The sequence below is a fragment of the Trichechus manatus genome, unplaced genomic scaffold, assembly GCF_000243295.1.
Source record: "Trichechus manatus latirostris isolate Lorelei unplaced genomic scaffold, TriManLat1.0 scaffold00050, whole genome shotgun sequence".
Taxonomy (NCBI): domain Eukaryota; kingdom Metazoa; phylum Chordata; class Mammalia; order Sirenia; family Trichechidae; genus Trichechus; species Trichechus manatus.
Window position 1 is genome coordinate 3635246 of NW_004443986.1, and position 16787 is coordinate 3652032.

The window sequence follows — 16787 nt, forward strand, 5'->3', positions numbered from 1 at the left end:
ACCACCGTGCGCGACCCAGGCGGGGATTCTGAACAGCCGGCTCAGGCTCCTCCTACTCCCGGCCGCCTCACCTGCGGGCAGCGCCGCGCCGCCTCCGCCCGTGTAGACGGCACCTGCGTCCCCTCGCTAGGAGGTCTCCGTTCCTCTCCCCGCAGCGCCAAACACGGGCGCCCCCGGCCGCCGGTTGTCTGGACGGGCCGGGGCTGCGGGATCCGAGGCGCGGGGTTGCGGCGTCCTCGCCACCGCGCGGGGAAGACGCAGGTGAATCGGGCGCGGTTTCACGGAACCCAGCGCCGGCCGCCTGCCCGCCCGTCCGCCCGCAATCGTCCCGGTCGCCGCCGGGCCCCAGGGACCGGGCCGCAGCACACCGGGCACCATGAACAGCAGCGGCGCCAACATCACCTACGCCAGTCGCAAGCGGCGGAAACCGGTGCAGAAAACGTGAGTGTCCGGAGCGGCGTCCTCGCTGCAGGACAGGGCGCCGGAACACGCGGGTGCGGGTCTTCAGTGGCCGCGGGAGGCGGCCCCACCCCACCCCTCATTCCCCGCGTTCCGGGAGATTAGGTCCATTCCCGACACAGCCCGTGGAATCAAGATTTGGGGGTCGGTCGAGAGACCGACGGTTGGAATTTTTTCTGCTTTCAACTATTGCATTTTAAAAATTGTTCCCCACCCCCGTCACCAGCGCCCACGCACCTTCTCATACCCCCACACCTTTGCAGCTCTATTCTTTTCTTTGGTTCCAATTTGTTGAGAGTTTTGGCCTGTCCCTTGGTGCTGGGGGATTAGGTAACAGTAGCGTGTCTTGAAATACCCTTAATACTGTTAATATCCACATCGTTTAGGTTAGAGGACTGTCATAATTCTCATTCTTGGAGGAGACTGAACGCTTGGTAGGTACAGTGAAATGTTTTTAAAGAGCCAAGCACGTGCGATCTTGAAAGGGGCTGAGTGCCTCTGAAGGTATTTTTTTGATCTGGAGCAACTGGTTTTCTGTTACGCTATTTACTTATTTGGCAGTTATGTGGTATCCGACGTGACTGTATCATAGTGTATAGGAATAATAGCAGGTATGAGTGATATTTGGGGGATTTGTATTCTCAATAATCTTTTGGGGAAACTTTCTCATTATTTTTGTGGTGGTTTGAGGATCTGTCAAAGATTTGGAACTGAATTTATTGAGGGAGACGTTTTTATTCTTAGCATCTTCCTCTAATTTCCTCTCTTCCCTACTTCAAAGTTTTGTTAATTCTAGTAGAGTGATTCCAAATTTGAATTATTTTTGTTTTGGCGGGATATTTGTATGACATGGCAAATACTTTAACTTTTTCCAGGAAAAAAAAAAAAATCTGTACTTGAGACAGATTTCATTTTGTGATTTGTCTGTCTTCATGTGTTTATTCCTAATTATTATGCCTGAGTTACTTTAAATCACCTACATCTTTCAAATTTTCATAAACAATTTTAAAAACATGTTGAATATCTACTCAGAGCAAGTCAGAGCAAATTTGCTGAGAACTTGACTTAAGTTACTAATGTGAACCCAAATAAATAAAAATATCACTTTTAGGATTTATATTTAAAAAGTTGTTGGTTGAAATGTTTCATTACTCTAGAGTTTTAATTTCCTTTTAGATTTTCAATGATCATAGTTCTTCAAATATAGACTTACAAATTGGCATTCACAGAGGATATTAGACCATCTTATAAATAAACTCTGATTAAAATTTTGAAATTCTTGACTTTAGTGTGTCTAACATTCAGAATATTGCTTAGTCAGCGGTTTTCTGTCTTGGCAGTTTTGAAACATTGGTTACAATATTTGGCATGTTGTAGAATGGTTTTTTATATAAAAATGTATTTGTCTAATTTGACTTTGTCAATGATAGTTAAAATTGGAAGGCACCCAACATGCCTGTTTTCCATAGCTACTAATACAGTAGCACACTTAGCATTATATATAATGAAAGTGTCATGGGTTTTGTGTGATCTGAAAAGTTGATAGTCTCACTGATGGGTTTTTAAGATATTAAGCTTCAGTCAGTGTGTTACAAATAGATCTAGGTGGCTTTTTTTTTTTCCTTTTAATTAAATGCCTTAGTTTGTGTTCATTATAAAATGTAACATTTTTGGTTTCTAGCTAATATTTTATTAATGATCTGTTCTTTTAGTATATTAAATTTCACTTGTATTTATGTAAAATGTACCTTTTATTATAATATCCTAATATTTAAGTGTACTTTTTAAGGCTTTAATATACATTATGTAATTAATTCCCGTATTACAATATAACTAAAGCCATTTTTCTCATTTACCCTCGTTTTATTTTATCAGGTAGTATAGATGTTTATCAGGTCTTTACTGAGCACCATGCATTGCTTCTGATTGTGTAAATGCCTTATAGCGCACCAAATTGCTCTGTAAGAAAAGATTAGTGCTGGCATTCACGTGGTGAAGTGAAATTGTTTATGAAACATTTTTACCTGAATACAAAATGGTTAACACAGTTCAAGTGAATATTGATCTTACAAATGAGGTTATTAAACCTAGTATTAAGTTTAATATGACTTTTTTAGTTAGACTACTAGTTAGTGGATAATGGGGCCTGAAACATGCCAACATTCTCACAGGAAAAATTCATCTTGTTTAAGCTAAAAATGTTATCCAGATCTATTTAACTTTGATCCCTTAAGCGATAGCTATTTTATTTTACTTACAGAGAAGATACATTGTAGCATAATTCTAAGACTGTTGAAAAGATAGTCATTTAAATATACGATTTCATACACTTCTGGAGTAAAGTAGGTGACATAATTTTAACCTGAAGCTCTTTCAGTCAATTGAATGTATTAAACAGAATAAACTCCCTCTAGTGGCAGGTCTGACATTGAAAATTATTAGGGGAAATAAATTTTAAATGTGTTAAATTTAATCCTACTAAGATATCTTACACATAATAGACAAGAAATGTTTCCTTTCTCTTGAGAATAACGAAAATTAGGGAATTAAAGGGTCTGAAGCAACCTAGATAAAGCATTTGATCCATGTTCCTGCTTTCTTCATGAAGAAATTTTCAAAGATAACCTTAGAGTGTTGTTCTAATACTCAATAACCCTGCTCAAAAAAAGAACAAATATTTTTATTTACATCCCCTTCTTGTTTTATTCCCTTTGGAGATTACAGTGTTATTTGTTTAGTTATTTTGGTTTATAAATATTGTTGAAAAGCCAATTTCATTAATTGGTCATTAACTTTGGCATTATTTCTGTATTTTTGAAGTTTTATTAATACAGAACAAAATTTTAGTGGAATTTCAAATAACCGTATCTAGAACATTAGTACTGAATGTTGGCAAGTAATAGCCTTTCAGTAAATGACATCTAAAAATTGCCATCTACACTTAAAAATATCAGCGGTAGTGGTTATCAAAACAGCCATCGTGAGGTGTCGGAACTGGAAATAAATATTAATTTTACTAACATACTGAGAATGTTTTGTCTTCCTTGCTGTTCTTGCTAAATTGCTATTCTATTTAGATATCATGAACCTCATTTATTGCCAACTTAGTAGAATAAATTAAAGTTTTACTAAAAATATTACATATATAGTATGATGCCATTTTCTAAATAGCATCTGAAGTAAAAGGTTACGTCTTTTCAGTTATATAATTATTTCCCCACAGCATTTTCCTTTCAGATAGCTTATTTAGATAGCTTATACATAGTGAATATGGATGTTTCTACACATTGGAACTATGAAAAGAAGTAAATGAAAAGTGTTAGTTAATTATAGTTAACATTTGTGAAAAATAAATGGCTAAAGAAACAGTGAGATATAAACTAAAAGATCACTGGATCTGAACTAAAAGATGAGGTCTTATCTCGCTCTGGTAGATCTTGGCAGGTTCCTTAATCACTAAAGGAGAACAGTCAACACCTACACTGTCAATGTCACAAGTAAAATGAGCCACACAAAAGCATTCTACCAACTGTAAAGACTACTAAAAGTATAAAATTAAATGGAAACATAAATTCTGTTCTTTAAATATTTTTAGCTTATTATAGACAACCAATTCTTCTGTGAAACTGTAAGAGGCAGTATGTGATTATGTTCTCAATTTTGGGTATTGCTAAAATGTGCTCCTTCAATGGTGAATAAACTTACATAGTACATGCTTATTGATGTAAAAGAATGGCTTAAATACTAGGCAAATCTTAACAATACGTTTTTGCTTCCACACATTTTTAAAATTGATTTTTTGCATAGTGATTTAATATAACAAAAACTGCTATTTATTAGTACTGTACTTTTAAGGCTGAGCCAAATTATCCTACAAAAATTTACCAGTTTATATTCCCATTGGTAGTCTGTGACTGTGTCCTTGAATTTTTGCTTAAAAAATATTAATTGTCCATTTCATAGGCAAAAGGGGAAGCAGGGTAGTTCGCTAATTATACTTAGTATGTTGGATTGTGTGTGTGTGTGTGTGTGTGTGTGTGTGTGTATATGTGTGTATGTGTGTATAGTAGTAGTAGTAGTGTGTTTATAGATTTTTCTAGTTGAGGTGTCTTTACATATTGATTTGCTTTGTCTTGCATTTTTCCATGTGTGCTTTTTCCTTTTTTGATTGACATGTTTTAAAGATGTATTTCTATTAAATAATACACATTTTAAAAAGTCAAAGTGTGCAAAAGAGCTCACTGTAACAGAAGCAACCTCTCTCAGTCAGTCCTTTCTCTGTTCACTATCATCTATGTCTTCTCATTTTTAAATAATACATCTATAGTCTACCTTGATATAAGCATGTTAAGAATTATTTATTGAAGTCTTATCGTGGTAGTTAAATATTTTATCTTTCTTTCATCTCCCTTTTACCTTTCTTCATCCTCCCAATATAATTTTATCACAATTTTCTATTAAATCTACATTCAGTGTTTCATTATTTTTGACTTTGCAAATATTGTTTACTGCTAAGCCAATTAATACATTATAATTCCTTTCTTTTCTAACCTAAGTCGCTGATTTCTTTCTCTCATACTTTACATTTTCATTTTTTTGGTTTCTTTGTTTTGGAGTTTAGCTGTCTGCTAGGTCTATCGAAGATAGAGTTTGTGTTTTTTTCTCTTCTTTTTTTTGTTTTAAGGTGATTTGCTAGAAGGGAAGCATGGTTGCAGAATGCTGTGTACATCTTAAAACTGACAGTATCTTACCTGTCTTTAAAACCTGATTTAGATGCCATTTCTCCAAGAGACCCACATTACCCCATTTGTACATGAGCTCTTGCTCTCCTGAACTCCTGAGCATTTTGACTAGATCACTTTATAGCACCTACATTATTGAGCAATGCTTGATTTTGTCTTGTTTCTTCCTGCTAGGAAAGATAAGCTCTTAAAAATAGGATTATCTTTGTAGCAACCAGAGCTTCCTAGTGCCTTATATATAGTCGGTATTTAGGAAATATTTGTTAATTTAACAATTGACCACAGGTTAAAATTGTTCTAGTGATAGTTTAGTGATTTTGGTATAGCAGATAAATTATATGTGGATTCAAGGGGAAATACTAAAAAATAAAATAAAGTGTGCTTGCATAGAAGAAGTGGAAAAAGAAAACAATTCTTAGTAATCTTTTCAGGATTATGGAAATAACAGTAATTTCTGGGCATATTTCATTTCTCTCATTTTCACTGTTAATTTCTTGTGCTAGAGATAATGCTGTTTGGACCTCATCATGCCTCCTTAGATAGAGCAAAAAGGGGAAAAGAGAAGAAGTCATCACAACTGTAGAGCATCAACAGGAGAGTGGAGTAAAATTCTGACTCACCAAAAGTGACTTCCAGCCAGAATTCTCCGTTTTTTTTTTTAAAACATTTCTTGCCTCATAGGGGAGTAAAATCTCCAGCTGCATTCAGCTTAACAATGAAGTTTAACTTTATTTGTGCCACAGATCACCTCCCCACATATTACATTAAGCATATAATTTGAGACTAAACATTCAACATTCATATTCAGAGATAAATAAGTTATACACTAAAGCAGTGGGGAGGAAGTGAAGAAGGGAGAAGTTTATGAGTTGGGCTTAATTGGGTGTAGTTGGTATGGTAGAGGGATTTATTGAGGAATATTTCAAATTTTCCTAGTTGCTGGATGGAGGGTAACACCATAGTAGATGCAAAGATGGTGATGTCCCAAGTTCTGGAAAATATGAATGAGTTTAGTTACGGACACATTGAACCTCATGTGCCCAGAGGACAACTAGTGTACAGGCTGGACATAAAGATAAACTAGTCATTGGTAAATGAAGTAGTCCCCGACATATGATGGGGTTCCATTCTAACGACTATTCCTTCATAAGTCAGATCTGACGTAAGTTGAATACCTCATTTTTTTGTAGTTTTCATTATTATTGCCTTTTATTATCAGTATCTTTATAAATTTGACCTTTATTTGTCTTTGGGAGTTGGAAACATTACATCTGAGAATGATAACATTAGCAAGTTATGCGCTGCCACGTTGTATGTAGTACATATTATGAAGATGTACCAAAAAACAAAAAGACAGTCATAAGTGCAGTTCATCATAATTAGAATATATCGTAAGTAGGGGGCTACTTGTAGATTGATGCAGTGGGAAAAGATTAAATCACCCAAAGAAAAAGCCTATAGTGCAAACTCAGTGTCATAATAGGTAACCTCTTTTTAGAAGATGTCACTTTAATCTCATAGGTTTACTGAAACTGTATCTTTGCATGTCCTTCTGAGATTTCATGATAAACATCAGATAAAAATACATTTACAAGTACATTAATTTATGATTAACTGGGTTGTTAGTTTCTTCAGCTTTGTTTTAAACATTAAATGGAAATGATGAGCTTGAAACACTTTAGATGGGGATGTTAGAAAGGCTATAAAGATAGCATTCAGCACTGGCATTGGACATGCTGTTGGGCCTGTTACCACCAGTACTTGTAGCTTATAGGGCTTCTAAAACAGAAGCATGGCATGTAGTCAGCTAGAGCCTTGATTTCACAACAGTTTTGACTTACAGGTTGGGACAGGAGTTTTGAGGTTAAGGTTTAAAAAAATAGTAAATTACTTCTTTGCCTGATTAACATCTTACAGTCTATTTCAGGAGATGGGGGAACTCGAGATCTCCCAAATCCAATCTTAAAGGAGTGTTTGTTTATATTTCACATGTAGCTTTTATTTAGATAGATGGTTGGCAGTATGTTTTGGTGTGCATTTGGAGACAATACAAAAGTAAAAGCACTAATATAATCTAAGTCAGGTGTAACTGATTTAGGATTAGTCTCTATTTTTAATTATTCTTTGCATCTTTAGTATGTGTCAATATGTATGAAATATTTTCACAAAATAGTTCTAAATATTTCTCACAAGATGAGTGAAAAAGTGAGTCAAATCTATTTGTTTAGCTTCAACAATCTGACCTTTTAAAGCTGCATCTCCAGGGGAAATAAGTAGTAGATTTGAATTGCCAAGTTTGAATTACTAGTGGGTACTTCTCAATCTGGACTTTATTTAATCCCTCTGTGCATTTGACTTTCTCCTGCGACTGCCAAAATATTCTACACTAGTTCTTTTTCTGTCTGTTTTATCATTTCTCTTCTGTCGTCTTTGCGTGCACCTCTTCCTCTGCTTTATACCTAAATGTTGATGTTACTGAGATCTGTTCTCAAGCCACTTTTCTCCTTGTTTGGTATACCTTTTGTCAAGAAGTAGTTCTTTTCCTAAGCTACAAGCCCAAAGTAATTTGAAACCTCTCCTTGCTCCACATTTCCCTCTTCCTTACATCCTATACCCAGAAGTCAATTTAGTTCAGTGAACCTTTGGCTATATACTAAGCCCTGTGATGGGCAGTAAGGTGCGGTGCTTAAATCTCTCTTCAAGCCAATCCTTTCTTACCATCCTCAATTTCACTGCCTTTGGTCAGGTTTTGATCATTTTTTTTCTGGTCAGCAAACACTGAGAGCAGACTCCGTGGCAAATATTATACTGGGCACTGGGAATAAAAAGATGATTAAGTTTGTATAGTAATAAAAGAGACAGACAAAAAGTATATGCAATACAGGTTACATAACACTTAGGGAAATTTGATCTCATGCTAAATATTCCATACCAAAAAAAAACTAAGCCCATTGCCATCAAGTCAATTTCAACTTGTAGTGACCCCTATAGGACAGAGTAGAACTGCCCCATAGGGTTTCCAAGGAGCACCTGGTGGATTTGAACTGCCGACCTTTTGGTTAGCAGCCGTAGGTCTTAACCACTGTGCCACCAGCGTTTCCACATATTCCATAAGGAGCCTAATAATACATTAGAGTCATGGACAAAAGAAACGGTCTCATCTAGTGCAGCTATGAATACTACAGAGAGCCAGCACAAGAGGGATTGCGATACCACAGTACCTTTAAGTGTTCTTTCTTGTGTGGTTATTGTACATTCTTTCTCTGTCAGCAGCTTCTCTTGCTTTAGTGTTTGTGTTACTCTCTTCTCCTTAGTATTTTATGATCATTACTAGGAAGTCACCAAGAGGGCAAGAGAAGACTGTATATGCATTTTCATTTTATGTGAAATGTTATTTGCGTAGAAATTCCATAGTGAGATGATTGTATAAGAAATTTGTGTAAGATACAGAGGTAGTATAGGGAAGGGAGTAGCTAATTCATTGTGAGATGGGTCAGGGAAGGCTTTACAACAGAGATCTACTTGAGTAGGGCTTTGAAGGAGGTGGGACAGGATAAGGAGGTTCTAGGAGTTGAATGTGTGAAAGCATCAAAATACATGTTTCTAACTGTAAATAATTTCTTAGCTTGCAGTATAGTGAACAAGGAAGGCTTTGGCTGGAGGAAATAAGGCTTGAGTAGTAGATAGGGGCTAGAAAGATCATGAAGGGTTATGTTGTTGGGCTAAGGAACTTGGACTATCAGGAGCTACTGAAAAGTTTTAATCAGAGGAATAACACAGATCTATATTTTAAAGAGAAATTCCTGGCGGCACAATCCTAACTTCAGTGAGATCTGCCCTGCATTCCATCCTCTCTATCACCAGAGTCAGCTTAGTAAAACACAAGACTGGTTGTGTAAATTCCCAGCTCAGAACTTAGGATGACTTCCAGATACCAAAGTCCAAGTTTTTTTTTTAACCATTTCTTTAAGGAAATTTGCTATTTCCTCTACCTTGAACGTTTTTTCTTCAGACACTCGCATGGCTCACATCTTCATTTTATTCATGTCTGTGCTGAAATATCACATCAAAGAGACCCTCCCTGGCCATGCTATCAAAACCAGTACCCTCCGTCACTCTTTAGTTTCTTACCATGTTCTCTTTTTCTTCTTAACATTCACCAGCCTGAAAAGTTATATGTTTATTCATTTGTTTATTTCTGTATCCTCCCACTGGAATGTAAGTTCCATGAGAACAGGAGCTTTTGTGTGTTTTGTTCACTGCTAAATGTTCTGCGTTTGGCACATGGTAGGTGTTCAGTATTGGTTCAAAGAATGTGGCCCCAGCCAACTTCCTCATCTCCCTCTTCACCTTGTGTTTCACATGTCAGACAGGGGACTTCTCACAGCTCACCATTCCCCAGTCACTCCTTTCCGTGAAATCCTGTTCATCTTTCCAGATCCATCTCACATACCAAGTTTTCTGTAAAATCTTTTTTCAAGCACTTGCCCCTTCTAAGCTTTCATAGTACTTTCTGAATATTTACCAGAAGAACGTTTACTGGACTGTCCAGGACATGATAGGTACAAATAAATATTTATTCAATGAGGTAGACATGCATGATAGGTAGAAGTTGCAATTCACTTTGTTAATTGGAGATATGCAGTAATTAGGTGTGACTTGAATTTGATTACCAAGTAATTATTAGGGGAAAAGAGCTAGGGAAACAGTCACCAGTTTCTATTAAGTATGCAGTTGTATGAACAGTCTGGAGAAAGTATTGACCTGTTGTTTTGTATATATGCCACTTATATATGTATGTGTGTATATATATATGTATATATATATGTTAGGAATAACATGAATTGTAATAGAGAAAAAGCAATAGACATGTTCTGAAGAAAATGCTTGTTAGGGACAGTATAAAAAGCATGTTAAATTTCATATTTACTTTTCATCATCTGTTTGCATAAAGTATTACTTCTTCACATAGAACATTGAAGACATAAATGGTCTAGAAATGTTTTCATTGAGGCAAGATTAATCACACTATACCTAAGCTAATTTCTGCTTTGTAAGATAATATAATTTAATTTGAATTGTTAAAAAATGTCTTTTGTTGTAAGAATACTCACAATAATTATTTTTTGGCTAATGGGAAGGTGCAGAGTCATGGTCTAAAAATTACTTTGTTTGGATTGCAAATGTATTATCTATTCATATTTCAGAATTGGTGTCTGATGATCTGTAAATTCACTTTAAATAATCAATTTCTGCTATGAAGTCCTGGCTAGAGCATTTGTGTGAAGTAGCCCAGTTTCTCATTTGTAAACATACATTCTGCTCTTAACTATAAGTACCTTTTCTTTCAGATGAAAATCATACTAAATGTTGAAGTTTCTTTGAATTTTCTAATTAAGACACAAACTATGACAGATAATTAAGTGTAATTACTGCCCAGTCATAAAAGCAAAATTTGCCAGTAATCACAGTTAATCTCTAGTATATGTCAATCAATAACTATAAATAAAGCCAAATTTATTCTTTTTTTAATATTGGAAGACTACATTTGGTGGCTGGAGTATCTAGGTGCTAGAGGGGCTTTGAGAGGTTGTCACTGATGGAATGAAAATGTATAAAAATAGGAGGCGGGGGATGATGAAGATACACATTTATTCAGGGTTGCTTCTATTTATCTACAACATAAATGAAATGCTTCTTGTAGAAGATAACAAAGGAAGCATAATTTTCCTATAATTTATTGAAGATGTTTCCTGTGGAAGATGGCAAAGGAAGTATAATTTTCTCATAAATTATTGAAGCTTTCTTTCTTTTTTTCCCCCTTCCCATAACAGTGGCTAACTACAATAGGGGAAAAATTATCCAGTTCTCCTAATAGATTTGTTAATTGAGTATCACTGTGTCACAAATGTATGAAGTATAGGTAAGCATTTTCATAAGATATTATTCTATGATGTGTACATAAGATTTTTAATAAAACATTATGAAGAATTTTATCCCTTTTTTTCTTGATTAAGATATGAAAGGGAAATTTTGGAAAGACTTATATAAACTTCAGGTAGATTTTAAATGTTTGTTTTATTAGAAAAATATTCGAGGAGATGTTATAATGCAGTAGAAATTTTTGCTTCATAAGTTTTAATGGATTTTTATTTGTTTTTCAGAGTAAAGCCAATCCCGGCTGAAGGTATCAAATCGAACCCTTCCAAGAGACATAGAGACCGACTTAATACAGAGTTGGACCGTTTGGCTAGCCTGCTGCCTTTTCCACAAGATGTTATTAATAAGCTGGACAAACTTTCAGTTCTTAGGCTCAGTGTCAGTTACCTAAGAGCCAAGAGCTTCTTTGATGGTAAGACAGAGGGCTTAATTTTTGTACAATAGCTTACAAAATATGATCATTGTTGTGTTGAAAATTATAAAAAATTAGCCATATGTAAAAAAAATCTTTAGGTTTATTGCTATATAGTAAAATTTAAGTGGCAAAACCAAATATATAATGGTTCTTAAAATCAGTTTTCCAATTTCATTCATCAAAGCGGATGAATGGTGTCATTCTTTGAAAATCACATACTGGGAAGTTATGCTCATACTAAGTATGCCAGATTCCCATTCCCCTTCTTCCAAATCAAATTTCTGAAGATTGTTTTCTTTAATTAAAGAATAAAATATATACTGACTGTAATATATTATTGCTAGATGTCTTTCAATGTTTTATAGGTATGTCACTTCATTTATCCTTTCAAAATTAAGTGTACCGTATTTTTACACAAATAATGAGTGTGTTCTTTATTTTTTTGCCAACTGCTCCCTCCTCCCTTCAGGTATTTTCATAAGTATGCTATGCTAGTTTTTTTTACAGCAACATGTAAAAAAATTAGCATAGTGCACTTACAAAAATACCTTGTGGGGGAGGGCACAGTTGGCAAAATAGTAGAACCCGTGCGTTATTTGCATAAAAATACAGTATTTCTAGTTTTTTATATTAACTATATGTTAACTCCAGGAAAATGTAATTTAAAAAATATGTTTCAGTGGAAAGAGTACTATAATATAGGAGTCAATAGAATTGTATTTCAGTCTCCATTGTGCCGTTAACAAACTATTTAACTTTCACCAAACTATTTTAGCAACCCTGTACCTCAGTTTACTCAACTAACAAAATTAGGGATTTGAGCTAGGTGATGAGATTTGTTACTCACTAATCATATCCTATTTCATCAACATAAGGTATTTTAAATGGAAGTTTTTGTTTGTAAATAATGTTCCAATGCAAAAATATTTCCTTGATTTCTCCTTTATCTGTTTATAAGTCTGCAGAAGATTTTTCAAGGAAATGTTCAGTCTTTTAAAAGTGGCATGTTATTTTATAAACTCGAGTAAAGGAATTAATGATAAAATCTTGGTAGCCTTTATCAGTGCTTCTCAGACATTAATGTGTTTACAGATCACATAGGGATCTTGATAAGAGATGCAGTTTCTGATTTAGTAGCTATAGATGTGGCTGGAGATGATACATTTCTAACAAGCTCCCAGATGATGTAGATGCTGCTGGCCCAGGTCAGTATCTAGGACAACACATTCACAGACACTTGAATTTGTAATCTTTGTTTAGAATAATGCAAAATAGTTAATATCCCTTTAGCTTTATGTTTAGATGTGTTTAGTCCAAGCATTTTTTTTTTTTAAATTTATATGTCCGTCAGGTTGCTTGTTTGTTCTTTATTTTAGACAAAAGCTATGTAGCTTAACAACTGGGATCTGCACAGTGTACATCGATTTGAGGGTAGTAATTTAAAGCAACATTATATATTTAAAGGTTTTATGGTAGACACCTTTTCTGGTTTATGTAAAAAGTCTTTGAATGTTCAGTTTTTACCTATACCAAAGACGCCTCCATCTTGGAGATAAATTGTACATATCCTTGTTGTGTGTGTGTATGGGGTGTGTGTGTGTGTGTGTGTGTGTGTGTGTGTGTGTGTGTGTGTGTGTGTGTGTGCGCGCGCGTGCATTGTTTTTTTCCTGATAATATCTGTTATTTCTCTTTTTGGGGAACCCTGATGATTTCTCCTTGGGTCTGTGTGGTCCCCAAACAAGCAGCATCAGCATCACCTGGGACCTTGTTGGAAATACCAATGCTTGAGCCCCACCCCAGAACTATGGCATTATAAACTCTGATGGTGGGGTGAGAGATGCGTGTTGAAATAGTCTGAGAACCACTGTCCTAGAAGTAACCTCAAGCCCACTCCCAGCTTTGTGGAGTGCTGTCCTGATCCTGGGCAGCCTTTCTTTTATTTTCATGCTGTGCTTACTGCTTGACCCTTTGATGGGGGATTCCACGACATAAGTGATGTGGTCTCTGCCCCTGGAACGTTTACAGTCTAGAAGCAAGGGAGGTGTTTATTTTCTGACTCTGGTAAAGATTTATTGACTTAAGTCATTTTACTTTTCCATTTCCTGCTCTTCCGTCCTAGGAAGTCAAACTATATCTGTTTAAAAAAAGAAAAAAATGCATTGGTTGTCCTCTGTTTAGAAGTAGTGGAGTTGATCTGAAGCTTTTTAGAGAGTAGCCAGTGTACCATTTAATTACTAGTCATAATTATTACCTTGTAGGCAGAAACACACACATTATATTTATACATTTAATATACATTTATATGTATGTAAATATTTACATTTTTTTACATTTTGACGTGTGTTCTGTTCAGTATCTCAAGTAAAGAAGATTCCAAAGTCCGACTTTTATATAAAGAATGTCATAGTTTAGCTCATCATGGAGTTCTTACTTTTTTAAAAAGTTTTTTCTCATCTCTGTACTAATGAGTCTGTTTTTCATTCCAGTTCAGTGTATTTGACTGTAAGGTATTACTACGCTATTTATATTGTTCCTTATTAATTATATTATTTGTTATTTTAGATCCTTTACATTAATGGCCTTTAAGCTTCAGTGTGCATAAGAATTACCTGGAAAGCTTGTTGAAATGCGCATTCCAGGCACACTCCTTACATGCTGATTCAGTAGGTTCTGTATAGAACCCAGAAATCATCAAGCATTTTTGAGTATTCTGATGTAGGTCATGAATCATACTTTGAGGCAGTGATTTAACCTGGCCTTGATTGTGCCCTGAATTATTTTAAAAAGTTTACTTTCTTTGCCCTTCAAAAGGACAAACCCAAATGTACAAAATTCTAGGAAGACTGTTGTTGTTTGCTTGGCTTAGTGTATAGTATGTATAGTCTAAGCAGTTTCTCAGATTGTTCAGTACAGAAGCATAGAGTTAGATGAAAGGTGAGGGAAATGATGGGTAAAGAAGATCCCACATCTTTTTCAGACTGCCAGTGGTTTGCGAAGGCAGTGCAACATTTTGAAAACACAGAGAATAAAGTTTTGAAGGGAACCCTTATGACCTGAACAAATACTAAGTGCAAAAGAGGAGACTTAGTGCATGCTGACACTGGTTGGATTTTTGTGTGCAGTTATAACCACTCTCCCACTATCAGGGAAACAGTATAGCAAAGTGAAGGGAAGCTCTAAATGAATAACAGGATGCAAACAGGGGGTGTGTGAATTCCTGCGGAAAGAACAATATAAACGAGTAATCATACAATCTTGTTAGAAAGGAAACTCAGGTTTTACTGTAACAATAGATATTTTTCCAAGAAAATACATCTATTTATTGCAAGTTTAAATAATACAGCTTGGATGAATCTTCTTAAACTTTGGAGTCATGTTTGTACTATTGTTTATCGATTTCTAATTAATCAAAACATTCTAAAATATAACTTTAAAATACTTGAGAGAGTCATTTTTCAGTTATGGTAAAGTTAAAAGCAGTTTCTGTGACACTGTCATATTGAGATTATTTTAAATAAGCTTTATAATTGAAGATTGCTTTATTCTAAACATTGTACAGTTGCAGGATACACAAAAGAAGAGATTTTTGTCTTTTAATAGCTCAAAGTCTAGGGAAGGAGGTTCTATTATTTAATATCTATAAATATATAGCTGCAGAAATATTTGCTTTATTGAATTTATCGCAGAGGTCTCTGGCTGTATCATACAGTGCAATGTGTAGAAGTATTTAAGGGCTTGGATGCAAAGCTATATGCAGTTTTTTTGAAACAGCTAGTGTCAACTGTGGTCGTTTTCAGTCTTCTCAGTACTGCCCTTTGAGTTCTTTAGCTTTACTCTTTGCTCCTTTGCCATCCTTTTACATTTGTTATCAGGTTCCTGGACCACCGGTCCTCGTCATCTTTGCTGACTGTTCTTTTGAGTACCAGCAATCTGACAATCTTGTTACTTTTTTTTTTTTTTTAAGTCAGTTTAGGTGGGATGTACAGGTAGGACTCTGAATTAAAAAAAAATCACTGACTTGGTAAATCTTACAGATTAAAAAAATCTAGACTAAGGAAATATCTTATTCTTGATATTCTGTATAAAGGACACATTTTGACATGTTTTAAGGAAACAATAATAGATTAATAGCAGTATTAGATGTTTAAGTTCTATTCCATTTCCTCAGTAACATTGCTTTTCTGTGTTACCTTGTCTTCCTCTTCTGCTTGTATCTTTTTTAATAAAAATTTATTTTTAAAGAGTTCTCTGAATTATGTATCTTCGAAGTAATTCTGTAGAGTCTTGTTTTTAGAAAATAACCCAGCAAAAAAATTGAAAATTGCTACTGTGTGATGATGGCACGTAAATATGTTAAAGTACAATTTTTTCCCTCTCAAGATAGTTTAAATCAAACTAGAGAGGTGCCTGAAGATAACTATTTTTTTTCCAGAATTCGCATTCTAAAAGGAAAACTCTGATTATGGCAATCATGATACCTTCCATAACTAAAGCTATATAAATCTAGAAGTTCTTTTAAATTTTATTTTATGGACTTTATATAATAAAATGCATGAAAGTTTAAACATAGGTAAATGAAAATAATAGACCATCCTTCTTGAGTTAGACTAAAGTGACATTTAAATCCTGGCTCTTATATTTAATAATATTGCCTCCTTGGGTTAAGAATTTAATCTATCCTTTCCTCAGATATCTCAACTTCCAATATAAGATTCATTAGATTATATGAACTGAACTCGTTGCTGTCAAGTCAATTCAGACTCATGACGACTGTATAGGACAGAGTAGAACTGCCCCGTAGGGTTTCCAGGGAGCAGATGGTGGATTCGAACTGCCAACCTTTTGGTTAGCAGCCAAGCTGTTAACCACCAGGGCTTCTAGATTATATGAGTAAGTATAATATTTTATGATGTAATTTTATTTAGAATACTTTCATCTCTGAGTGTTTAGTTTTCTTTGGCAAGTATTTAAAAAATACAGTGACAAGTATCAGATTGATACTGAATCTAAACTCATTGCATCCTTTATTATTACGTATTTCTTTAATCATTATCTAATATTACATGGCTCTGGGATCCTTAATTGCTTGGCCAGGAACAGACCCAGTTAGCCATCAGTTTATACCTTTAGCTTTGTTCTTCTTTTTTTAAGGAAGACAATGATTGGAGTAATATTAAAGCCATTCAACTTTCAACATTTTTTCCTTTTTTTAATTTTTAAATACAGACTTG

At 35.1% G+C, this 16787-nt stretch overlaps 1 protein-coding gene across 1 annotated transcript in view; it reads left to right on the plus strand.

Annotated features, from left to right (window-relative positions):
- Window positions 1-233: 233 nt before the first annotated feature.
- Window positions 234-16787, plus strand: part of AHR (aryl hydrocarbon receptor) — a 45088-nt gene continuing 28534 nt past the window's right edge. The window contains exons 1-2 of the mRNA XM_023732281.1: window positions 234-441; window positions 11366-11553. Coding sequence (XP_023588049.1) covers window positions 377-441; window positions 11366-11553 — 253 coding nt within the window. The 5' untranslated portion in view covers window positions 234-376. The remainder of the gene's footprint in view (window positions 442-11365; window positions 11554-16787) is intronic.